A 23,053-nucleotide genomic window follows, 5' to 3' on the forward strand; every position below is an offset into this window, starting at 1 on the left:
GCATGTGTAGGGGATAGCTTTCTGATTCAGAAAGTTGATGAAACAGCTAGGGAGTCGTCCATTTCGGTCTTGTTTTGACCAACAGGGATGAATTAGTAGTGAATGTGAAGGTGGTCTGGGACTTGCGAGGGAATTGATCATGATCTGATGGAATTCAAGATCCTATGGAAAGGAGGACATGAGAACAGCAAAACAAGGACGCTGGGCTTCAGAAAGGCAGATTTCAACCGACTCAGAGAAATAGTAGGCAAGGTCCTATGGAAAGACCAGTTAGGAAGAAAAGGAGTTGAAGGGGTTTGGCGGTTCTTAAAAGATGTAGTACTAGAGGCTCAACATCAAACTAGTCTGATGGAGAAGAAAGAAAAGAAGAGCTAAAGGAGGCCACTGTGCTGCACAAGATGCTTTTTAGCTAATCTAAAACCAAAAAGGGATACATACAGGAAATGGAAGGAAGAACATGTCACCAAGGAAGTATACCTGGAAATAGCATAAGCATGGAGGGACAAAATCAGGAAAACTAAGGTAGTAAATGAATTGCAGCTGTCAAGAAATGTTAGAAACAACAAGGAGGGGTTCTTCAAATATGTCAGACAAAAAAGAAAGATCAAGCGTGGTGGGGGTCTGCTGCTCAATGGAGAAGTTGAACTGGTAACAGAAGATGATAGGAAGGCAAAGCTGCTTCAGTCTTCTCACAAAAAATAACATGTGACCAGATGACTAATGAAGTTATCATAGAGAATAAACGGGAAAGGATGCAGATCAAGGTAAATAAAGAACATGTCAGAGATCTTCTGTCCAATTTGAATGAATTCAAATCAACGGGCTGGATGCTATTTGATGTTCAAAGGTCCGGAAGGAATTAGCTGAAGAAATCTCGGAACCACTGATGGTAATATTAACAAACTCATAGATGACAGGAGAGGTCCCAGAAGACCGGAGAAGAGCTAATGTGCCCATCTTTATAAAGGAGGCGCCAAGGAACTATAGACCAGTCAGCCTGGCTTTGAGAACTGGGAAGCCACTAGAGCAAAGTATAAAACATTCAATTTGCAAATACTTGGAGGATGAAGGGATAATTGCTCGCAGCCAACATGGATTTACACAGAACAAATTATGCCAAGCCAGCTTAATTTCCTTCTTTGACAAGGTAACTGATTTTGGTGGATAGGGGGAATGTGGTGGACATAATGTACTTGGACTTCAGCACAGCTTTTGACACTGTCCCACAAGACATTCTGATGGATGAGCTGGAGAATTGTGGGCTTGGTGGAACTACCACTGAGTGGATACATAATTGGTTAAACAACTGCAGACAAAGAGTAAATATTAATGGATGATGTCGGATTGGAGAGAGGTCTCAAGTGCGGTTCCACAGGGATCTTGTTCTGGATCCAGTGTTTAACATCCTTATTAATGACCTGGATATAGGTACAGAGAACATACTGATCAAATTTTCAGATGACACAAAGCTAGTGGGAGTTGTTAGTACTTTGCAGGATAAAGCTAAAATTCAGAGGAATCTTGATAAATTGGGGAATTGAACTGTAGATAAGAAAATTAAATTGAACAAAGGCAAATGTAAGGTGCTACACTTAAGAAAGAAAAACCAAATGCACAGAGTGAGAGAAAACTGGCTTGGTGGCAGCAGCAGCATAGCTGAGAAGGATCAGGGATATGGTGGATCACAACCTCAACATGAGTCAGCAATGTGATGCTGTTGCAAAAAACGAAAAAACAAAAAAACAGAGGCATAGCATGCAAGTCACAAAAGGTGATAGTACCAATCTACTTGGCATTGATTAGGCCTCAGCTGGCATACTGGGTCCAGTTTTGGTGGTCATATATAGAAAGGATCCAGAGGGAGTGACAAAGGTGATAAAAGGGATGGAATGAAAACCATATGAGCAAAGGCTGAAGGCATTGGATATGTTTAGTTTGGAGAAGAGGTGATTAAGGGTGGATACAATAGCAGTCTTCAGATACTTGAAAGGCTGCCTTAAAGAAGATGGAGAAAAATTATTCTCTCTTGCCACAGAGGCCAGGACAAGAGGCAGTGGGTTCAAACTACAGCACAGCAGATTTAGATTAAATCTCAGGAAAAACTTCCTAACAGTAAAACAATGGAACAGACTGCCTCGGAATGTTGTTGAAGCTTCTTCACGCGAAGTTTTCAAAAGGAGTCTGGATAGCCATGTTTCTTGTATAGTTTAGACCCAACAAATCCTGCATCTTGGCAGGGGATAGGGCTAGACAATCTTGTAACCTTTTGGTTCTGTGACAATTTGTATGAGTAAACTTGAACATAAAAATATAAGTGTCTATGCGATGAGGGCGTTGAATTGTAAACTGTTTGGGACAGGGATCATGTCTTTGTGTATAAGCAGCTTCTTTTACAGTCTTGCTCCAATCTTGATTGAGACCTCTGGGCACCACCAAAATACAAGCAAATAATAGAAGGGGTGGGGAAGGGCATGGGTTAACATGATATCGTGGAGATACACAGATATATACTCATTGGCTTGGTGATATAAAATGTGTATTTACACACAATTAAAACCTTGTTAATTAGCTTGCTAGTAGGCAACACAGGAAAAATGAGTTTATAGTAAAAATATGAATTAGGAGTGGGTAATGCCTTTGTGTGGAGCGATTGGGAGTATATACCATGCATAAGGAACAGTATCCGGGGGTGGGGGGAAAGAGATCTGGAGAAAGAAGTTGGAGAAGGAAAGAAAGGGGGCATCAAAGCTGGTGTCACTGGCAGAGTAAGGGCTGGGATATGCAAAATTATTGAGATCAAGGAAGTGTGTTTGGTAAGTGTAGTGTAGTACCTTGAAAGTGAAGATAAATGAAATTTAATGTGTGGGGCACTGGGAAGCCAGTCAAAGGATTCTAAATGGATGATACCATAATCTAAATGATGGGTATGGAAAATAATTTTGGTGGCATTGATGGGATTTTGGACAGATTGCTGGGGACTGATGTGGATGTCAGGAAGAACTGATTACTGTGATCAAGGCAGATGATTACGTTAAGGACAAGAAAGTGTCAGTTTTCAGATATGTTTTGGAGTAAGAAACTGCAGGATGAAACTATTGGTATATTTCTGGTTTTCAGTGAATATGATACACTTATTTATTGTTTATAACATATAGATATTACCTGAAGCTTAAAGAAAAATGTAACTCTTGACTACTGACGTAGAGTGCTACTTGCTTGGATTGTGTTCAGTGGGCTACAAATGTATTTTTGTGTCATTCCCAGAAGTGCTGTTGTTGGAAGCGGATGTGCTTGGAAATAAATTAAGATAATGCTGTGAAAAGGAATCAAATCTGAGTAAGAGCTTGAAAACTGATAGTGGCTAAATAGAGTGCATATTCAGTGATTTCTAAGTATGAGGAGTGAGGAAAAACTCATTTCTGTTACTTTTGTTTGCCAAGATACCGTCAGCGTGGCTGTTTTCAAATTATTTTCTTCTGGTAGTGCAACGTAACAGATGTTTCACTTGGTGACTCACATTTTTTAAAATAAAATATTTGCAAATGATTCAATTTATAAACACTTTCCTCCATTTTAGTAATGTTAAACAGCTAAATTGCCAAATCTATAACTAATGTGAAACAAAAATAATTTTAAAATATTGTGTATATTAATATTTCATATTTATATGTACATAATTGTTATCCCTTTTACTACCTTTAGATGTAGTTAAGATCAGAAAAATGACTGTCAGGGGTTTTATGATGATAAATCCCTGAATACTTGGGAAATGTTCAGATACTCTAGTGCTGGGTGGATCACAAATATATAGATAGATAATAGAACAGCTAGATCTGGTGGAGTGTTTAGGGGAAAGGTTCAGAAGCAGGGCAAGATATGCATAGCTAGAAAAGCAGTAGTGATAGGAGGATTGACCATGAATAAGGATCAACAGTGGAAGTGGGGGAGAATTTAAGGGAAGATCTGTAGTAGCAGTTTGGGGCATCTGAGGTTGGAAGATGGTGACAGTAGCAGATGTGGGAGAAGGAAAAGGTGAAGGCAGCATTAGTTGGAGTACAGAGGAAACATGTGCCTTGATTCATATTTTATATTAAAAACTGCTCCAGAATATTTGAATTATGGAGATTATAACATTGAGGAGTTCTGAGGATTAGATTAACTATTTGAGCTTTGCTCTTGTGGTTTGTCATCAACAGTACTCGCCAATGGACTGTAATCCCAGAATGAATTTTCCTGTTTGTGCTGTATTTTATGCACACAGTATGGTTGCACACAGTACAGGCGCCCGGTGCTTAGATTTGCAAGAGTAAAAACACCAACTACTATTTTGGTGGGAACATATCAGTATGACAAGTTTTTTTTATTTAAATGTTTTAAAACTTTGAGATAATTGGGATGAAGGCATGCAAAGTCAGTTGTTCTTTCTAATAGTGCATGACATATTTTTTTTAGGCAGATAACAATGAGAAATGAAATTTCTTTTGATATCCAATCATATTTGTAATCTAGTGGTTTTTTGTATGAAATGCCACCAATAAAGTACAATTCATGCCTTAAAAGCCAGCTGCTTGCAGCCTCAGCTCTCATTATTACAGTTTTTTGGTATATTTGCCGGTACTGGGCACTGAATTAATCACTTTGTTTTGTTTTTCAATTTTTAAAACAGGACCAAGCAATCTCATGTTCCACTAACAGAATGCATATTTGAACTTCCAAATCTGACAGTTCAAGCAACTAGAGCCCAGACCCTTCTTCTACAAACTATTTATCAGAGCTGGTCTCATGTTGGAAATGTCAGTTCTGCAGTGGTAAATGAAGTTTTGCTGAATGAAGTCTTCCAAACTTTAGGTAAGGACATAATATTTCTGACAATTTGGTAGATTAAAATCTCTGCAATAATATAGAGCACTGCTAATAGCAAATGAATGCACATTCAGCTATTTTTAAATCCAGGGTTTAACGTACTGTAGTTAAATGACTGAATGTTTTTGTGTGCATATGATATTTATAGCTTATGCTTAAAATCCAGGATGTAAGCTAAACCACCAAGCTTCTCTCCCTGGCACCAGTTTCTGGATGCATTTAATATTGCCATACAGGATAATTTTTCCATACTTCCTTCATCATTTGAGACATCCAGCCTTGCTGCCTTATACTGTGTAATGTAGTAACATAAGATCATTCAGAAGTGAAGTTGTTGAATGAAGTACAAAGCAGTAGGTTTAAGGGCTTTATTCATCAAGGACATTTTGTAGAATGCAGATATGGATTTGTTCAAAAGGGCCACCAATGTTCCTCATCTAAGCCAATTTAATCAATAACTATTTCCTTGACTATTCTGAAGTAGCTACAGTGATGCAAATCCAAGACGTGGAAGAAATAAAGGAGCTGGCTACATGGATTCATAATGCAAAACATGGATGGTTTTCAGAAAAAAAGTTTGTGCAAATTAAAGACTGATTCTGCAAAGCTCTTGAGCACATGCGTATTATCCATCTTTACACAGCTATATACATGCTTTAAAATAAGCATGTACTTAAGTGTTTGTCTGAATCTGGGCCTCGCTTAGCCCATAGACAATTCAGGTTACCTTATTCAAGTTTATTTAAATCCAAGTACTCAATGATATTGGCAAAATTATGAGTAATGGTTTTACTAAGGATGAACACTTTCTTCAATGTATTGGTTCAAACTCTCTGAGAAAGCCTGGCTTCTTTTTCTTCCTGTTTTCCCCTCATGAACAAATGTATTTATTTTGGCCAAAGACAGGGGGAAAAAACAGTTTTATTTCCTCTTTTTCCCTAGTACAGCATACAAGGGCAGTGATTCAATGTACTATCATATGTTGACTCCATGGTGGGTATCTTTTTCAAGACTTTCATGTCATCCAAGATTATATGCTGGCAGCTGAGGATTCAGAGCAGTGTCTAGAAGGAAAGCAGCAGAGAGAGCATGGACGTGAGCTCCATCTCTAGAAGTAGACTATGATGAAGTAGTTGTCTTAGGCCTGGTCTACACTGGGAGAATAGCGTAGCTGAAGTCGACGTATCTTAGATCAACTTAGAATCACTTACTTCACATCCTTGTGGCAGAGGATCTACGGCTGCAGCTCCCCTGTCAACTTTGCTTCTACCTCTCACTGAGCTGGAGTTCAGCAGTCGATGGGAGAGCGATTGGGGATTAATTTAACGCGTCTACACTACGTGCGATAAATCGATCCCCAGTAGCTTGCGATCGGTGGGTAGTGTAGACGTACCGTTAGTCTGTGTTACAAAACAGTGCTGATGATATCCATTTCTTTGAAAAAGGTGTAAAGCAATACAAGTAGTCCATTATGACACTGGGCTGGCTCTTTCCAAGAGCAGAAAGGACTAAAAAAAAGTGGAGTTAGTTTGGTTGTTATTTGACCAACTAAAGCTGTATAAAATGTTCATCTTGTCTAAGTGCAGCTAGAGAGGACGTTCACAGAACTGTCAGGCAGTTCCCAAATAAGAACTCTAGAGCGGATAGCTGGAAAAATTATCCTCCTGCTGCATTTTGTTACTATTTGTTTTTTATGATGATGATCAGTCCTGTTAAGACTATGGCCAGGGTCCTGTATGCTCCAGGGCCTCTGAATTTGTTATAGAATTGTGCTCCAGAATCTGTTTTCATTTTTAAAATAGTGTATTTAGCCCATATGGTTGTGATAAAAACATAGAAAATGTAAACTAAGTGTAAACCAATGCAATATTGTCTTCCTGAGTCTGCAGAAGGCCTGAAATAATAGCTCTGAGAGAAATGAATTGTTCCATTCATCTCAGTGAAGGTCCTTGTGGATGCTGTGATTCTGTGGCCGCAAAAATTGATATTTTCTCAAGAAGCTGAAGAATTCAAAAGTTTTACAATGGAATTTACAATTCTTCTGCAACCAGGCACCCAGCATTTTGCTTTTAGTGTCCTTGAGTGGCCTGCACCTGCCTTTTGCTCACCAGCTTCTTCCGTAAGAGAAAGGTAGTTGGGCTACAGTGCATGCCTCCTATGTTATTTCAGGCAGCAGGAAGTCAGAGAGCCAGAGCTGGAGTCCAACCTCTCTCCAGAGGGCAAGGAGAGCCAGAAGTGTAGGCTGACATCCTTTAATTCAGCTTGGAAGTTTCTTAAGCAAACTATAACAGAATTACAGAAAGTATGCATGCCCCTAAACAGTAAAGAAATCAGGAAGCAAAAAATCCAAAACTCTAGTATGGTTAAATGGCAAAGTTCAAAAGTTTCTTCAAGCCGAACAGATATATGATTCAGAAAATGGAAATCCAAACCAAGGGAAAATAGAATAAACTATAGTAGGTAAAATGTAAGCTGGAAATTCAGAGGTCTAAGGAATTTGAACAGGATAACGAGCCAAAGGGATAAAAACAAAATAAAAAGAAATTACTTAAGTGTATTGGAAACCTATGGAATTCAAAGGTTCCACTCTTTTCCCAGGGAGTAAAGGGAGTAATTTGAGAATAAGGACAGAGGAGTTAAATGATTTGTTTACATCTGCCTTCACCGCAGAGAATATTTGAGGGGAGATGCCACATTGAGATTTTGCCCGAATCTGAAAAAAAATTCAGGGTGGTTTTTTTTACTTGGGGGAAATTAAAAAAATAAATGAAACACAAAAGATTGTTGATTTATTTTGTAAGTATATTTATTAAAAAAAACATAAAAATGCATGCATGTTATTCACAATGGAAGATATTGCAATTCTGGTAGCAAAACAACAGAACACGGTAGTTGAGTTCTCCAGTCCACTAACTAGTTAGGTCTATCACTCTTCTGAATTTCCCCTTCAGTTATGATACCCGTTGACCCATTTATTTGTTTTTTGAGCACCTAGCTGATAAGAACTTATTTATTTTTATTTTTTTAATTTTTATTAAAGCTAATGTTAAAAAAATATATATAATACACAGGTTGAGCAAAGAGTGTACAGCTGGGTATAGTGCTTAGATTATCCACAAATACAAAGTTTGTTTTTAGAAGTCATATGATAAAGTACATAATCAGCAATAATCCAAATTTAGTTGAATAGATTTAACAATGTAGTTTAGATATTAGAATCCAAATACTCGGGTGCATCGCTCATGAAAAGTTGTACAGAGATTTGGTTGCACAAAGTAAAATATATCAATGAGTTGAGATTGCCCCTCAGTAATTGAGAATTAGGTAGATTGTCCATTTAGAAAATACAATTCATGAGGAAAGTATTTTAGTTACTTTCCTGACTGCACTTCTCATCGACACTCCAGCTCATCCGTTGCCACATTAGCTGAGCGTAGCGTTGACCAATTCCACATTCTCTCAGCACTTACTCATTACTGGGGTCTCATGCGCCCAAGGTTCTGTTGATCAGTGCGTGTGTCTGAACCTGGTAGCCCTTAGCTCTCAAGGTTTCAGCCAGAGGGACGTATTTCTCTACCTTTCGAGCTCGGGCATTGTGGAAGACCGAGATCCTGTTCCTGAAGGGCACTGTGATGTCCACCATGATGATCTTCTTCCAGTCCTCGTTGGTGATGAAGATGTCCGGTTCTGGGGATGGCAGAGTTTACAGCAACCTTCCCCATGGGTGGCCGGATGGCTCTGACTAGGCGATCTTGGATGGCGTTGTGTCACAGCTGCCAAGCTCTCCAATGGGGCTTGCAGCTACACAGGATGTGGGGCAACTACACAGGACGTGGGGCAGCATCTCATTGGTGTAGCCGCACTTCCTGGATCGCGTATCCGGATTCCCATGGTGGACTGCTACGTTTAGTGGGATGCAGTTGAGCTGGACCTTGTGAATGAACCTCCAGTCAGCAAATCGGGTGAAGCTGCCCCAGGGGAGGAAGTGCTTGCTGGTGTCCCACTTGCATGTCACTTCAAAGCCTGGTCCTGGTCTGGCTTCCTGTTTCAGGTTTTCCACGTATTGGCAGCAGATGGCATCCTTCAGGGTCCTCTCCAGCTTGGTTCTGGCTCTCGGAATGATGATGGTGCACTCTGTGTTCTTCACTTGTGGCACCAGGACTCCCAGCTCTTGACATTCCTTGCACCATGTCCAGTGGCAGCCGATACGCTTCTCCAGTCGTTGCGTAGCATTGCGGGTACGAGTCCAGAGTGAAGCAAAGTCTCTCCCCTCTCTTCAAAATTCGCCTTCTAGTGAGCCGCTCAGGTAGGTGGTGACATCTTGGTTTGAGGGGATCCTGGTGATTTGCTTCTTGATGGCATCCTGCAGAGCACTCTCTGCAATGTTCCTCTCCATGGCATCCAGGCATGTCAGAAGGCAGAAAGCTTGAGTGATCACAGCAACATTGCACAGATCACCTATTCGAGGAATGTTGGCACTGCCCTGCTGGGTGAGATGTACACCAGTTCATTGCTGGCCCTCTGGGGAAGAAACATCCACTTCTTCACCAGATGCCTGATGGTGTTGTCTGCCTTGTTAAGAAGTACCTTCACCACAGCAGATCCTCTCAAGATGAATACAGGGGATTAGGAAAGTGTTCAAGGCATCGATCTTCTGCCACGGTGCCAGTAGGGAGGAGTCGATCCTGGCCACATCTTATAGGATCTCTGCGATTGTATCCTCAGGTGTCTGCTGGACGCGGAAACCTGTTGGCATGGCGAGATGTTGGTATGCTTGCCCATCCTTAAGGAGATCATGGGTTTGCCTGGATCTGGGATGACGTTTCCTGGACCAAATCCCTTCTGCCATCGATATGCAGGGATGCACACTTCCTGGCATTGAAGTGGAATCCCATCCCATTGGCAGCCTGGCTGGTGATGTCAAGCATTTTTTGGAGACTCTCGGGGTTGTCTGCAATCAGGACCAGGTCATTTGCTTAAGCCAGGATATTCACTTTGTTGTCGTATAGATAAAAACTGCATAGACTGCTGGAGATCGCTCAAATGAGTGGCTCCATGGCTAAGCTGAAAACGATGGAGCTCAGGGGACAGCCTTGTTTCACGCTGCTATGGATAGGAATTTGAGGTATCTCTTCTTTCATGGAGCAGATGGTGGTGGTGCAGCCTTCATACAGTTCCCGGATCAGTTGCAGAAAGTTTTCAGAACTCTTGAAACATGTTGAAAATGTGCTGGTGGGGCATCGATCCAAAAGCATTGGCCAGGTTGAGCCATGCTATGGCACATTGCCTCCATGCCCTCCTGACCATGTGGCTGGCAGTCTGAAGGAAAAAGTTATGTTCGTAGCAGCCTTCACATGACATGAAGCCTTTCTGGATGGAGCTGATGGCTCCTCTGTTCACCAACCAGTCTGTGATCATAGCCGTGTGACAGCTGGCATACAGTTTGTACATGGTGGAACAGAGAGAGATGCATCTCCAGGTGTTGGAGTTGTCTTGCATGCCTTTCTTGTAGACAAGCGCCATCATAGATTTCTTCCAGGATCTGGGAGTACGGCGGAACTGTTTGCATTTCTTGAAAATGGCAGTTAGTACCAGGCAACCAGGGTCTTTGTTTTTTCAGGAAGTTGTAGCGAATGCCATCTTTTCCTGGGGCTGTGTTTTTGGACTTTGTAAGTCTGACCTACATTACTTCCCGTGATGTAAAGTCTTGTTCCAGGTCCTCTACATAGTCAACCCAGTGTAAAGATTGAAGGCACTCCCAACACTGCGCGTCAGGGTCAAACACCCCCTTGAAGTATGAGATATTTAATATTTTTCATAAATTGAGTCACTACATTTAAAACTGATTAAAAAAAAAGAATTGGAAATAAGGTGTCTCAGCCTCATGCTCTTTTCTTTAGATTAGTGCTACCTCATGTTTTTTCCAAAATATTTTCTAACGATTACAATATGTAAGCCTAGTAGTAGTATACTTAATACAGACGCTTCCCGACTTATGCAAGCGTTCCATTCCAGAATTCCTCACATACATCGAATTTTGCACAAGTTGGGAACGTATACCTGACAATTACGTGGAAAAAAACAAGCACTAAAAAACCAAAACTTTCGGAACTTTTCCCGTAAGTCCAGATTTGTGTAAATTGGGTTTGCGTAACATGGGGAGTATCTGTACACGTTTTAATTAACATACTATCCCAATAATGTGGTAGGCATATTTTATAATTCATGCAGTTTCAGTGGGAAAGGAAACTTGGGTCTGAAATGTTCATGTTGTCTGCATATGTACAAGAAAATGTTATTTATTATCACACTTGATTATAAACATACAAATATAGGAAATAGCTAAACATTGCAAAGCAGTAATTTCTTTAAAGAACTGTAGTATTATTAATCCTTTGGAGTTATTGTTACATATTTTTTCTGTTAGTGTGTACCTAAACCACTTAGTTTCTAACCATATCAGTCTGCCAAGAAAACACATATACAGTCACATATGGCTTTACTTTGCTCTGGAAAACTGGAACTTGCTACCACTTTTTCCTTGTCCAGTTCAGGTAGTTCATTATTTTGTTGACAGTCCAGTTCCATTAATCTGGCATATTTGGGAAAATTGCTTGCAGACCTTAAATTTCTCTGAAGGCGATCAAGTAGGCATTGGAATCCCTCATGTAAATGATGTCTTAAAGTTAAAATAAAATCTACTTTCCAGAAAGTAACTGTAAAACTATTTTATGCAAGATTTCATGTGGGATACCTTAATGGTTGAATAATAAATTTTACCTCATAAAAATGAAATTCAATAATACAGTAGCTTTCTCAGCGCAGTAGCATCTGGTTGAATCTCATGAGAGCCAATATTTTCCAACTCATTAGGATCATGTCGTTCTGTATGTCGTCAACATTGACTTAGCCAAGCTACCTTTACTTACATAACTGCCAAACTATTAAATAGGTCTCTTGTGGAGTGAAGTCAAATATTCCTCTTATTTTGCTTTTGCCTGGGAAGAAGAGAAGAAAATGTGCATACTGTAACATTTAAACATCTGGTCTAAACCACATCAGGGTAGCGCTGAGGAAAGTAACAGGATTCAGTATTCTTCCCAGGTGTACATATAAAAAGAGTTTTGGAGTTGCTGCATAGTTCTTTAACCACTTAGGAAAAAGATTGAAATATAGTGATTTGCTGTTCTAATCCCCCTGTTTTAAAACTACTTTCCCCCTCTTTACATTTCTAAGTTCAGTTGTAATGCAGTTTGTTGAGCTGTAATCATTTCCTTGCAATGTACTGGCTTTGAATCTCTGTTTGTTCCACATAACATGGCCAAGGTTGGCATTCATTTTGAGGACTGTGAGTTAGACTTTCTGTTTAAAATCAAAGTGCAAGAGTGCATTCTCTTGAGTAATTGCTTGGGAGTGGCAGAGCACAGCTGTATGAAACTTGCACAGTATAAACATTTTGCTGTCTTTCATGGATGATTGTACCCACATGTATTCTGATCCATTATATAGGTTTCTGCATACAATGCATAAATAGTACTGGTTTTTATATACAGTTAACTTCTGTGCAAGTAATGCATTTGAAATTAGGTAGAAACTAATCATCTGCAAATAGTTTGGAAATACAGCTTAGTATCAAATTATGGTTAATTCAGATATGTTAATTGATTGGCATATATATGATCATATCACCTTTAATTGTTATGATGAAGATTAATCTTCAAGAATATTTTAAAAACATGAAGATGTGGGTGCATTGCAGAGATAACAACATTGATCTCATCATGAATGTGACAGTGTGTTACTCTTACAATCACCATTGGTATTTAGATTATGAAGAAGCTTCTAGTGTCTTAGAGAAGTCTTCCAACTACAGCAGTGGTTCTGGAGTGACCCAGCACTGATGAGAAATTAACAGCATTTAAAAAAAAAAAAAAAGAAAAGAAGAAAAGGAACTAACATATGAATTGTGTGTATAGAGCACAGTGGTTAAACAATTTTAATTAACAGTTTCAGACTTTTCTTATTAATTTTGTTGACATTCATGTTGCTCAGTCAAAATATGTACATTAAAGAGCTTTACAGTTGTAAGTTTGTTAACCTAGATAAAAATTCAAAGACAAAATTAAAGAATGTTACAAACACTAAAATAAACAGTAAGGAAATGTGCAATTAAGGCATTCAAACAACCTTAACTCCACCCTGTAAACGTGATAGGGGAAAAAAGAAAAACATATTTTAAAATAATTTTTAATCTACTTTGGGACCACAAATGAAATGGTCACATTTGCTGAAAATGCAAAAATGGGGGCTCAGTAATACAATGAAAAAAAAATATAAAAAGTCAGTAACATAGTGTCATGGGGGGCACTCATCTCCTGAGTGCCTCCTATTGGCAGAGTGTGGTGCTGCAATCTTTTTTTCTGCTCCTGTTGCCCCTTGCAGGTTGCCAGCCTCACTAGGCCGGTCTTCAGTTGCTCAACCCTCTGGCCAAGTCACACCATCAATATGGGTTAACCCTTCCAGTGTAGCAAAAGTCCATCAGAACTATCTGCCCTCACCAAGGTCTTCAGCCCAACGTCTGGGTTCTTTTTAATCCAGCCCTTTGCTTGGGGCTTAGGCCACTTTCCTAGTGGCCAGTGGGGTAACCCGGGCCTGCCCGCTACTCTGGGTCCCAATTCAGGGATGCTATGAACAGCAGCCACGTACTGCTTTCTTTGACTGGTTGCTGCTGTTTTCCCTGGGCTTCTTCCCACCTCATCCCTTTCCTTTCACCCTTTACTTAAGGTTATAGTTTTCAAGTCCTCTCTTCCACGCTCAGTAAAGGCAGCCCGTTAAGGTCCATTGGCCACAGCAGAGCACGCTTCCTTCCCCTCTAGTCCCAGCCAGGAACTGCACTGCTCAGATCCAGCAGCTTTTTAAAATCTGAGCCTGCTGGGCTCTGATTGGATGCTTCTGTGCTGCCTCTCTAAGCAGGCCTGGAACATCCACCTTCCCTGCTCCTTTCCTGGAATAGCGTGAGGTAGGACAGCAGGACCTCCAGCAAGTGGCCACGGAGGCCTGGTACAACCTCTCACACATGGAAAAGGAAAGGAATGATTAGCTTTTGGCCTAAAAGATGAGCACTACTGGATTAATACCACAGCCATTACCTTGAGTAGTGTTATATAGTTGTAGAAGGCACAGTTTAGCCTTGAGTCTGTGGGTTTTTAGGATAACATAGACTCCTGTGTATATAATGGTGGGCTGCCAAGAGTAACAACAAGCCAAAGACAGGGCTTATTCTAAGAATTTGGTTAATTTGGACAAATAGTGGCCATGGAAGCACTGATGGCAATCAGACCACCTGTGTGACTTTGATCCCTGCCTTCCTAGATAGGAATTTTTTTTTTTAAAGAAAGAGAATGCTGGGATCATGACTAAAGGTGATTATTGACATCTCCTTTGATGGGAAAAATTTCCCACCCACCTTAATACATACAGTAGTCTAGCCATCACTTAATGAGAGTAATTGCTCAAACTACTGCCCAATGTCTAATATCTGCTTTCTAAGCATGTTTATCAAGAAACTAGCACAAATCAATTTTAATGAAAAGTCAGCTGCCAGTGTTCTGGGTCCCACTTAAGGAGGTTTTAGATCTGGTCATGGTATAGAGGCAGCACTTGTTCCTCCAATGAATGACCTCCTCTCTGTCCATAAATGAAGAAAGTAAATCTATACTTATCATGTGATGACCCAGCTAGGCTATGTTAACTGTGAGGAGGGTCAGAGACAGGCAGAGACAATTTTAAATTTTTAGAACTTTATAAGCGAAAACACAAAAATTTTACAAGAAGCATAAATTATTTTGAATATTACCAAAGGCTTACTATTTATAATAATTATCTATAGTTTACCAATTCATTAACTTTTGTAAGCTTATACATGCTGTGCAGCTAGTACCAAGTGCATTGTCACTAACAAAAACAAAAGAGATTATTCAACAATCACTACTTTGTGTCACTTCAGAGAAGATTCAGCTTTTCCTTTCCTTGGCTGTAAGGCCAGCTCCACTCTTGCTGTCCCGTTCTTTCTTCTCTTCAGCTTGAAATGGTCTTTAGATTCAATGTTCCTGTGCCTGTACCTCTTTTCACTGAGTTTATCCGTAAGTGGGATTCTTCTTAGAGTGCTTGCACATGTACATTCCCACATAGTTATGTGCGCACTCCAAGCACAATTGCTGGAAATTTCCCCCTAGCAGTATCTGTCAGGTTGACTCTAGCACCCTCTGGTGCCATGTGCGTGTGGTGCCAGTATAAAGGGCCATGCTGATCCCGTTCCCCTTTAGATCCTTCTTACCACCTGTGACAGTTGGCTGGAATCCTTCATTGCTTAGGCAATTCTCTCCTAGTGTTTTTTTTCATACAGGTTTAGTGTAAATAGTGGTTACAGTTAGAGTAGTTTTTAGTAGTTTGAGGTTTTAGCTGGGATGCCTCAACACTTAAGGTGCAGGGTTGTCTACCTTCCCGATGCTGGGGCATGCCTTGGTCTCTGGGTTTCAAGCCCTGCATTGCCTGCAGTAAGCCTATACTCTTGAACGACCCCCACTCAAGCTGTCTCAAGTATCTGGGGGAAGCTCATAGGAAAGACTGCTGCCAAATCTGAGGGACTTCAGGTCCTGGACCAAGGAGGACTGAGAGGCCCCACTGAAAGTCCTTCTCCTTGAGACAGCTTTAAGACCAGCTTTGGAGCCGCGCTCGGACTCAGCACCAAGCATCTCAGCTTTAGTGCAGAGTGCTCCTCCATTGACTCAGGACTCTAGGCGCTGATCGGCCTCCCCGGTACCTAAGAAGAAGCACCTCAAGCCCCAAGAGAAGACCAGTTCTCTGGTGCTGAAATCAAAGGGAGACAGGGAAAGAGCAAGATCTGTGCCGGACCGCTTATCTTCCCCTGCACCACAACATAAGGTGTTGGCAACTCTGGTGCCACAGCAAGCTCCTTGGATACCTACAAAGTAACAGTCTTAGAGTTGGTGGTGCAATCAGCTCCTGAGGTGTTTGCAGCTGCTTGGGACCTTCTCATCCTACCAGTACCACGGTCCCCGGAGAGTCAAGACTCAGCATAATTGACAATGTTCCCTCTGACTTTTTTCCATCCGTGTGCAAAATGAATTTTATGTGCATCAGTATCGAGGTAATGTGTGCATGTGCACCACCAGTAAAAACAAAAAACAGATATAATATATATATTTTTTAAAAGTTACCATAGGTATGGAAGAAGAAAAAGAATACTAAAACAAGGGATAATTAACAAGGTTCATTGTTTAAGATGTTTAATATGAAATCAAATAAAAAGAAAATTAGCACTGCTAAATATTCAGTAGCCTTTCAGGAAGACACTGAGAAACCTGATGACACAGCCAAACATGACACTTCACTCCCTACTCATCTCTCACCTTTGTCACCAGCTGAAACAATAATGCCACCACCCCCTACTATGGGAGATGATTTCAGATCCTTTCAGGACCTCTTCAGAAGGGTTGCTGAGTCCCTAGACATTTCATTGGCTCACCTACTAGAAGCCCAACATAAGCTCATGGACATGCTCTAGGCATCCTCATCGGCAAAGATAGCCCTGGTGATAAATGAAGCTATTATGGAGCCTGCGAAAATCATCTGGCAGTCTCCAGCTACTGCATCACCCTCGTGTAAGAGGTCTGACAAAAAATATGATGTGCCAGCAAAAGTAGCTGAATTTTTATTCACACATCCTGCACCAAAGCCCTTAGTAATGGAGGCGATCAATCAAAGGGGGAAACAACACCAGTCTCGAATTGCCCCATATAATAAGGATTGGAAAAGGCTCGACCTTTTCGGGATGAAAGCCTATTCCTCAGCTACTCTTCAGTTTTGCATTGGTAACTATTTGGCTCTTCTGGCTAAATATACACACAATCTGTTCTCTAAAATGTCAACATTTATTGAAAATTTGCCAAAAAAGAACAGGACAAAGCAAACATTTCTTAAGGGTCTTTGATTGCCAGGACAGTTCTCTAGGTTTCCCTTGACTCTGCAGACATGGCAGCATGATCCATTGCCACATTCGTGGTCATGTGCGCCGTGCATCCTGGCTCCATCTCTCCAGATTCCCGAGGATTTACCCATTGAAGGACAGAAATTGTTTGCAGACAAAACCAATGTTTTACTACACATCCTAAAGGACTCAAAGGCAACTTTGAAAACCCTTGGCATTTGTGTACCTGCAAACAAAAAGAAACAGAGCAGGTTTTACAATCAGAGATTTCCATCTACGCCATACTCCCAGCCCCAAAGATAATATGACCATTGGCATAAACAAAACCAGAACAAACATCGGCAGAACGAAGATCAACCTTCAATGTCTCAACTATCCGCCTCCAGACAATAATTTTGAAGGTGTGGTGGAAGGTATGAGACTGCCACACTCTCTGATTCTGGAACCAGAAACGGTCCTCCATCCATTCAAAAACTGTCTATCACCATACTACCCAGCCTGGAACGCCACCATGACAGACAAATGGGTTTCAAAGATTATTCAGAAGAGCTACTCTATCCCCTTTATTTGTCTCCCACCTACCCACCTCTCTTCCCCCTCCCTGTTCAGGGACATCTCTCATGAGCAACAGGAAATAAACCACTTTGTACAATTAGGTTCCATGGAACAAGTACCATCAGAACAGAGGAAAAGAGGTTTTTGTTCACATTACTTTCTAACTCAGAAAAAGACTGGCAGGTGGCGGCCCATCCTAGATTGAGGAGAACACAACATTTCAAAATGGTGACTCTAAACGCAATAATTCTGGCATTACAGAAGGGAAATTGCCTCTTGGCCAACGACTTTCAGGACACTTATTTTCATATTACCATTCACCAGTCACACAGAAGATTCCTGAGATTCACTCTAGGAAAACAGCATTTCCAATAGAGAGTACCACCCTCTGGCCTTTCCATTGCCCCAGGAGTTTTCTTGAAGGTCCTCACTTTCATTGCAGCTCATCTCCGCAGACAAGGAGTGATGAAATTTCCATACTTGGATGTCTGCCTGATGAGGGCACCAACGCAGCAAGAAGCAGGAAACAACATGCAGAACACGATAATTCTGTTCACAGACCTAAGGTTACAAATAAATGTACAAAAGCCACAAGCTGGAATTCATAGGAGCCTATCTTGATTGTCTCACAGAAACAGCAGCGTTACCTCAACAACGCTTTCTCACTCTAGTCAACCTAATTTCAACAGTGATGGACAGCCCACAAACATCCGCCAGAATATGTTAAAAACTTTTGGGGACAGGGAAAGAGCGAGATCCACACCAGACTGCTCGTCTCCCTCTGCACCACAACATCAGGTGTTGGCAACTCTGGTGCCACAGCAAGCTCCTTCCTTTGCCATGGGGAAGCACCTTTGGAACTGGTGCATCACCAACAACATAGAGATATCCGCATCCTATCTGCGGGATGTCAGAATACAACAGCGGATCAACTAAGCAGGTATTTTTCAGAAACCCACGAGTGGGAGATGGATCCAGGAATTCTCAAATCTATATTCAAAATGTGGGGGTTCCCCACCGTAGATCTATTTTCAACAGCTCAGAATGTCAAATGCCCACAATATTGCTCCCAGGCGAGATTGGAACACCACTCCTCAGGGAACCCTCTCATAAAATGGGAGGAGCCACTGATGTATTTATTTTCCCCAACTCCACTTCTAAGCCAAGTCATTCACAAGATCAGACAGGACAAATCCAGGGTCAGTCTCATTGCACCCACATGGCCCACACAAATGTGGTTCCTATACCAGCATCAGATGTCAGTGACACAACCACGAACCCTTCCTGTAATGCCTCACCTCCTACCACAAGATACAGAACGTGTCCATCACCTCAACCTCATAGTACTCCACCTCAAGGCCTCATTACTCCATGGCTGACAGAGGTTGAGAAGGACTATATTGAGGAGGTAAAAGATATATTACTTAACAGTCAGAGACAGCACAAGAAAGACATATATCCATAAGTGGAAACAATTCTGTGCCTGGTGCTAGGATACACAGATCTTTCCACAGTTGCCCTCCCCCCCCCAAGAATCCTCGATTATATACTGGGACTTTAAAAATTGGGGCTATCCACAGGCTTCATCAGAGTACACATAGCTGCCATTACGTACTTCCACAGCAAGGTGGGCAGAGTCGCTATGTTTGCTCACCTGATGATTAAATGCTTCCTTAAAGGCATAGAAAACACTTACATCACACTAAGGCTAGGTCTGCGCTGGGGGTGGAGGTGGGGGGAGAGGGGTCCACCTAAGATATGCAACTTCAGCTATGTGAACAGCGTAGCTGAAGTTGGCGTATCTTAAGCCAATTTACCTGGCTGTGAGGATGGCAGCGAGTAAACCGCTGCTGCTCCCCCGTCAACTCCGCTTCAGCCTCTCGCCACGATGGAGTTCCGGAATCGACGGCAGAGCGATCGGGGATCGATTTTATCGTGTCTACACTGGACATAATAAATCGATCCCTGATAGATTGCTCACTACCCGCCGATCCGGCGGGTAGTGTAGATGTACCCTAAGAAACCCTATGCTCATGTGGGACCTCAACTTTGTTCTGTGCAGACTCTTGGGAAAACTGTTTGATCCCATTGCAACTTGCTCTTTGTTGGATTTATCAATGAAGGTGGCTTTCCTCTTTGCTATCATATCCACGAGATGGGTGGGAGAATTAGATGCCCTAATGGCTCACCCATCTTATGCAACATTCTTTAAGGATAATGTAATCATATGACCACATCCTAAGTTCATACCTAAGGTCGCTTCCCTTTTTAATTTAAATCAACCAATCTAATTACCTGTATTTTTACCGAAGCCGCATGCTAACGGAAGGGAGGCATCACTCCACACACTACACATTCGCAGAGCATTAACTTTCTACACAGAAAGAACAAAAACATTCAGAAAATTACTTAGACTATTCGTTTCTATAACAGAACACGCAAGGGGCCAAACCATCTCAAAACAGAGACTGTCCATATGGATATCTGGATGTATTCATTTGTGCTACCAAAACAGCAGTCTTCAACCTCCACCGGGAGTTTGCACATGCTCCACCAGAGCACTAGCAGCATCTGTGGCCGTTCTCAAGAATGTACCTATCCCTGACATTTGCAGAGCAGCTACCTGGGTGTCAGCTCATACGTTCACTAAACACTATGCTATAGAACAACAGTCAGCATCAGATGCTCGGTTTGGACTTAAGGTGTTATTCACCATCAATAGACCAACTCCACAGCCTCTCCCCTCCACTGAGGGGCACTGCTCAACAGTCACCTAAAGTGGAGCACTCACAGGGACGCTCCTCGAAGAAGAAAAGAAGGTTGCTCAACTTGTGCAATAACTGAAGTTCTTCAAGATGGTTGTCCCTTTTGGTGCTCCACTACCTTCCCTCTTCCCCTCTATTCTGGAGTTTCACACCTTTTCTCTGAAGTAGAGAAGGAACTGGGGGATGGTTGGCTGTGCACCACTCTGTAACCAGCAACAAGAGCAGCAACTGTACCACCTGCAACATCCTTTTGGGTGGTTTTTCCCTCCCCTCAGACAGCAAGATGACCCCAGAAAGGGGCATAGTTCCCAGAGGTGGAGGCATTGAGGTTTTGGGTTTGGCCAGTCCACACGCCCTCTTCCGGTACCTCTCCATCACCCATTTTGACTCATTGGTCCAGATCAGTGGTCCAGTCATGACTTCTATTACCCCAGCCCCCTCTATGGGGACAGACTAGCTCATTTTCACAATGTTTGGGGTTCAATTGCCACCAACATTTGGGTCCTAAGGACTGTCAGATTGGGCTATGTTGTCCAGTTCTTCTCTCCCCTCTCTCCCTGTCCCTCTTCAGGGACCCCTCTCATGAGATATTGGTCCTTGAGCAGGTCCAGTCTCTTCTGGCTTTGGGAACAGTGTGGGAGGCTCCTCTGGAGCACCAAAGTCAAGTTACTCAGAATGACTGGTTTGCTTCTCTGGACCTTCAGAACGCTTATTTCCATGTAGCGATTCTCCTGAGCCATAAAAGATTTCTCCAGTTCATCGTGGCAAACAGTCATTTTCAGTAAAGGTCCTTCCTTTTCATCTGTCTTCTGCCCCTGGGTTATTAACCAAATGTAAGGCTGTGGTGACAGCATGCCTCAGGAAGAAGGGAATCTATATCTTCCTGTATCTGGATGACTGGCTATTAAGGGACAAGTCTAGAGAAGGAGTTCTTTCTTATGCTTTTATTACACTGTGCTTACTTGATCATCTGGGTCTCATCCCAAACATCAGAAAGTTAACATTCGTCCCCCTCTCCCCCTTCAGAAAGTCACATTTATTGGGGCCCTCTATGGGTGTGTGTGTGTTTCTGAAAACTGACCATCTCCAGACAATTGGTCACCTTTGTTTTGGTCAGCAGTCTCAACCTTCCAAGACATTTCGCATGTGCCTGAGGCTCTTGGGCTACATGTCTGCATGAACACAAGAGGTTCAATTTGCAAGGGTGCGCCTTTGCCATCTCCAATGTTACTCAGTACAGTTTACTATCTGATCCTTCACTTCTTTGACAGGTTGGACTGCCTCCCTCCATTGATCCTGAACTCCTTGCACTGGTGGGTAGTTCCGGGGAATGTATGTCAAGGCATTTTCTTTGTCCAGCCTTTCCAACCAGGACTGTTGTCACCGACGCCTCCCTGATAGGTTGCAGAGTGCATGTGAAGTCACTGAAGGTTCAGGGTCTATGGTCGGAGCAGGCAACTTCACTGCATATCTGTGTCCTGGAGCTTTGGGTCATCTACAACGCCTGTCAAGCTTTTCTAGACCACATCAATTGTTCAGTGGTTCACACGCTTACCGTCGATATCACCATCAGGTATTATGTGAAGAGTGGAAGTATGCTTCAGGATGCTCTGCCAAGGCTGTGGCAGTTCTGCATTGAAGAGGGTATCATTCCAATAGTGGATCACTTGCCTGGGGTCCAGATTGATCTCCCAGATCATTTCAGCGGGAATTTTCCCCAGAATCACGAATGCTCCCTGAAGCCCAGTGTTTTGCGAGTCATCTTTGGAGCATGGGACATCCTGACGATTGACCTATTTACTACTGTAAATATTGTGTATTCTGCTCTCAAGGGGGCCTCATTCCGGGGTTCCTGACTGACATCCTCCACCTCAGATGGCAGTTGACTCTCCTATATGGTTTTCCTCTGATCTTGATCATTTCACAGGTCATCTTCAAGGTGAAAGGGGATCTGCTCAAGGTCATCCTCATTGCCCCAGCGTGGCTGAGGCAGTGTTGGTTTTCTGAGTTTCTTGCGTTGTTGATTCAACCTTCCATATCCCTTCCTCTCCATCCTGACCTGCTCTCAAAGTATCATCATCTCACTTTGCATCCCACACTCAGTCCTGCATCTCACAGCATGGCTGCTCCATGGTTGAATGAGGAGGAAGAGCAATGTTTGTTGGATGTTTGACAAGTCCTATTCAGTAGTAGAAAACCCTCTGCCAGGATGGCCTACTCAGCAAAGTGAAGTGTTTTTCAATGTGGTCATTGGCCTGTTGAATTCAGCTAACTCTGGCTAGTATCCAAGACATCTTGGAGTGTTTGCTGCATTTTCAGTAGTTGGGCCTTATGTTTAGCTAATTGAGGATACATCTAGCGGCGATATCACCTTTTCATCGATCCATTCGTGGAAGATCAGTGTTTTCCAGTGCCATGGTGGTGAGATTCTTAAAAGGAATCAGGTTTCAGAGTGGTAGTTGTGTTAGCCTGTTTCAGCAAAAACAATGAGGAGTCCTTGTGACACCTTAGAGACAAACAAATGTATTTAGGCGTCAGCTTTTGTGGACTTAGAACCCGCTTCATCAGATGCATGAAGTGGAAAATACAGGAGCAGGTATAAATACATGAAAGGATGGGAGTTGCCTTAATAAGTGTGAGGTCAGCCTAATGAGGATTCACCTAACAGCAGGATACCAAGGGAGGAAAAATAACTTTTGAAATAGTAATGAGAGTGGCCCATTTCAGACAGTTGACAAGAAGATGTGAGTAACACTAGGTTTAGGTTTGGTAATGACCCAACCACTCCCAGTCTTTATTCAGACCTAATCTGATGGTGTCCAGTTTGCAAATTAATTCCAGTTCTGCAGTTTCACGTTGG

The 23,053-nt window shown here is 42.1% G+C and overlaps 1 protein-coding gene across 12 annotated transcripts in view; it reads left to right on the top strand.

Annotated features, from left to right (window-relative positions):
• The window catches only part of VPS13B (vacuolar protein sorting 13 homolog B), a 928,813-nt gene that overhangs the window by 220,181 nt on the left and 685,579 nt on the right, over window positions 1-23,053 (top strand). For all 12 annotated transcript variants that reach the window (XM_030553556.1, XM_030553553.1, XM_030553555.1 and 9 more), the window contains one exon: window positions 4,667-4,848. In XM_030553556.1, the coding sequence (XP_030409416.1) occupies window positions 4,667-4,848 (182 nt within the window). The remainder of the gene's footprint in view (window positions 1-4,666; window positions 4,849-23,053) is intronic.

Source organism: Gopherus evgoodei, chromosome 2 (assembly GCF_007399415.2).
Source record: "Gopherus evgoodei ecotype Sinaloan lineage chromosome 2, rGopEvg1_v1.p, whole genome shotgun sequence".
NCBI classification, from domain to species: domain Eukaryota; kingdom Metazoa; phylum Chordata; order Testudines; family Testudinidae; genus Gopherus; species Gopherus evgoodei.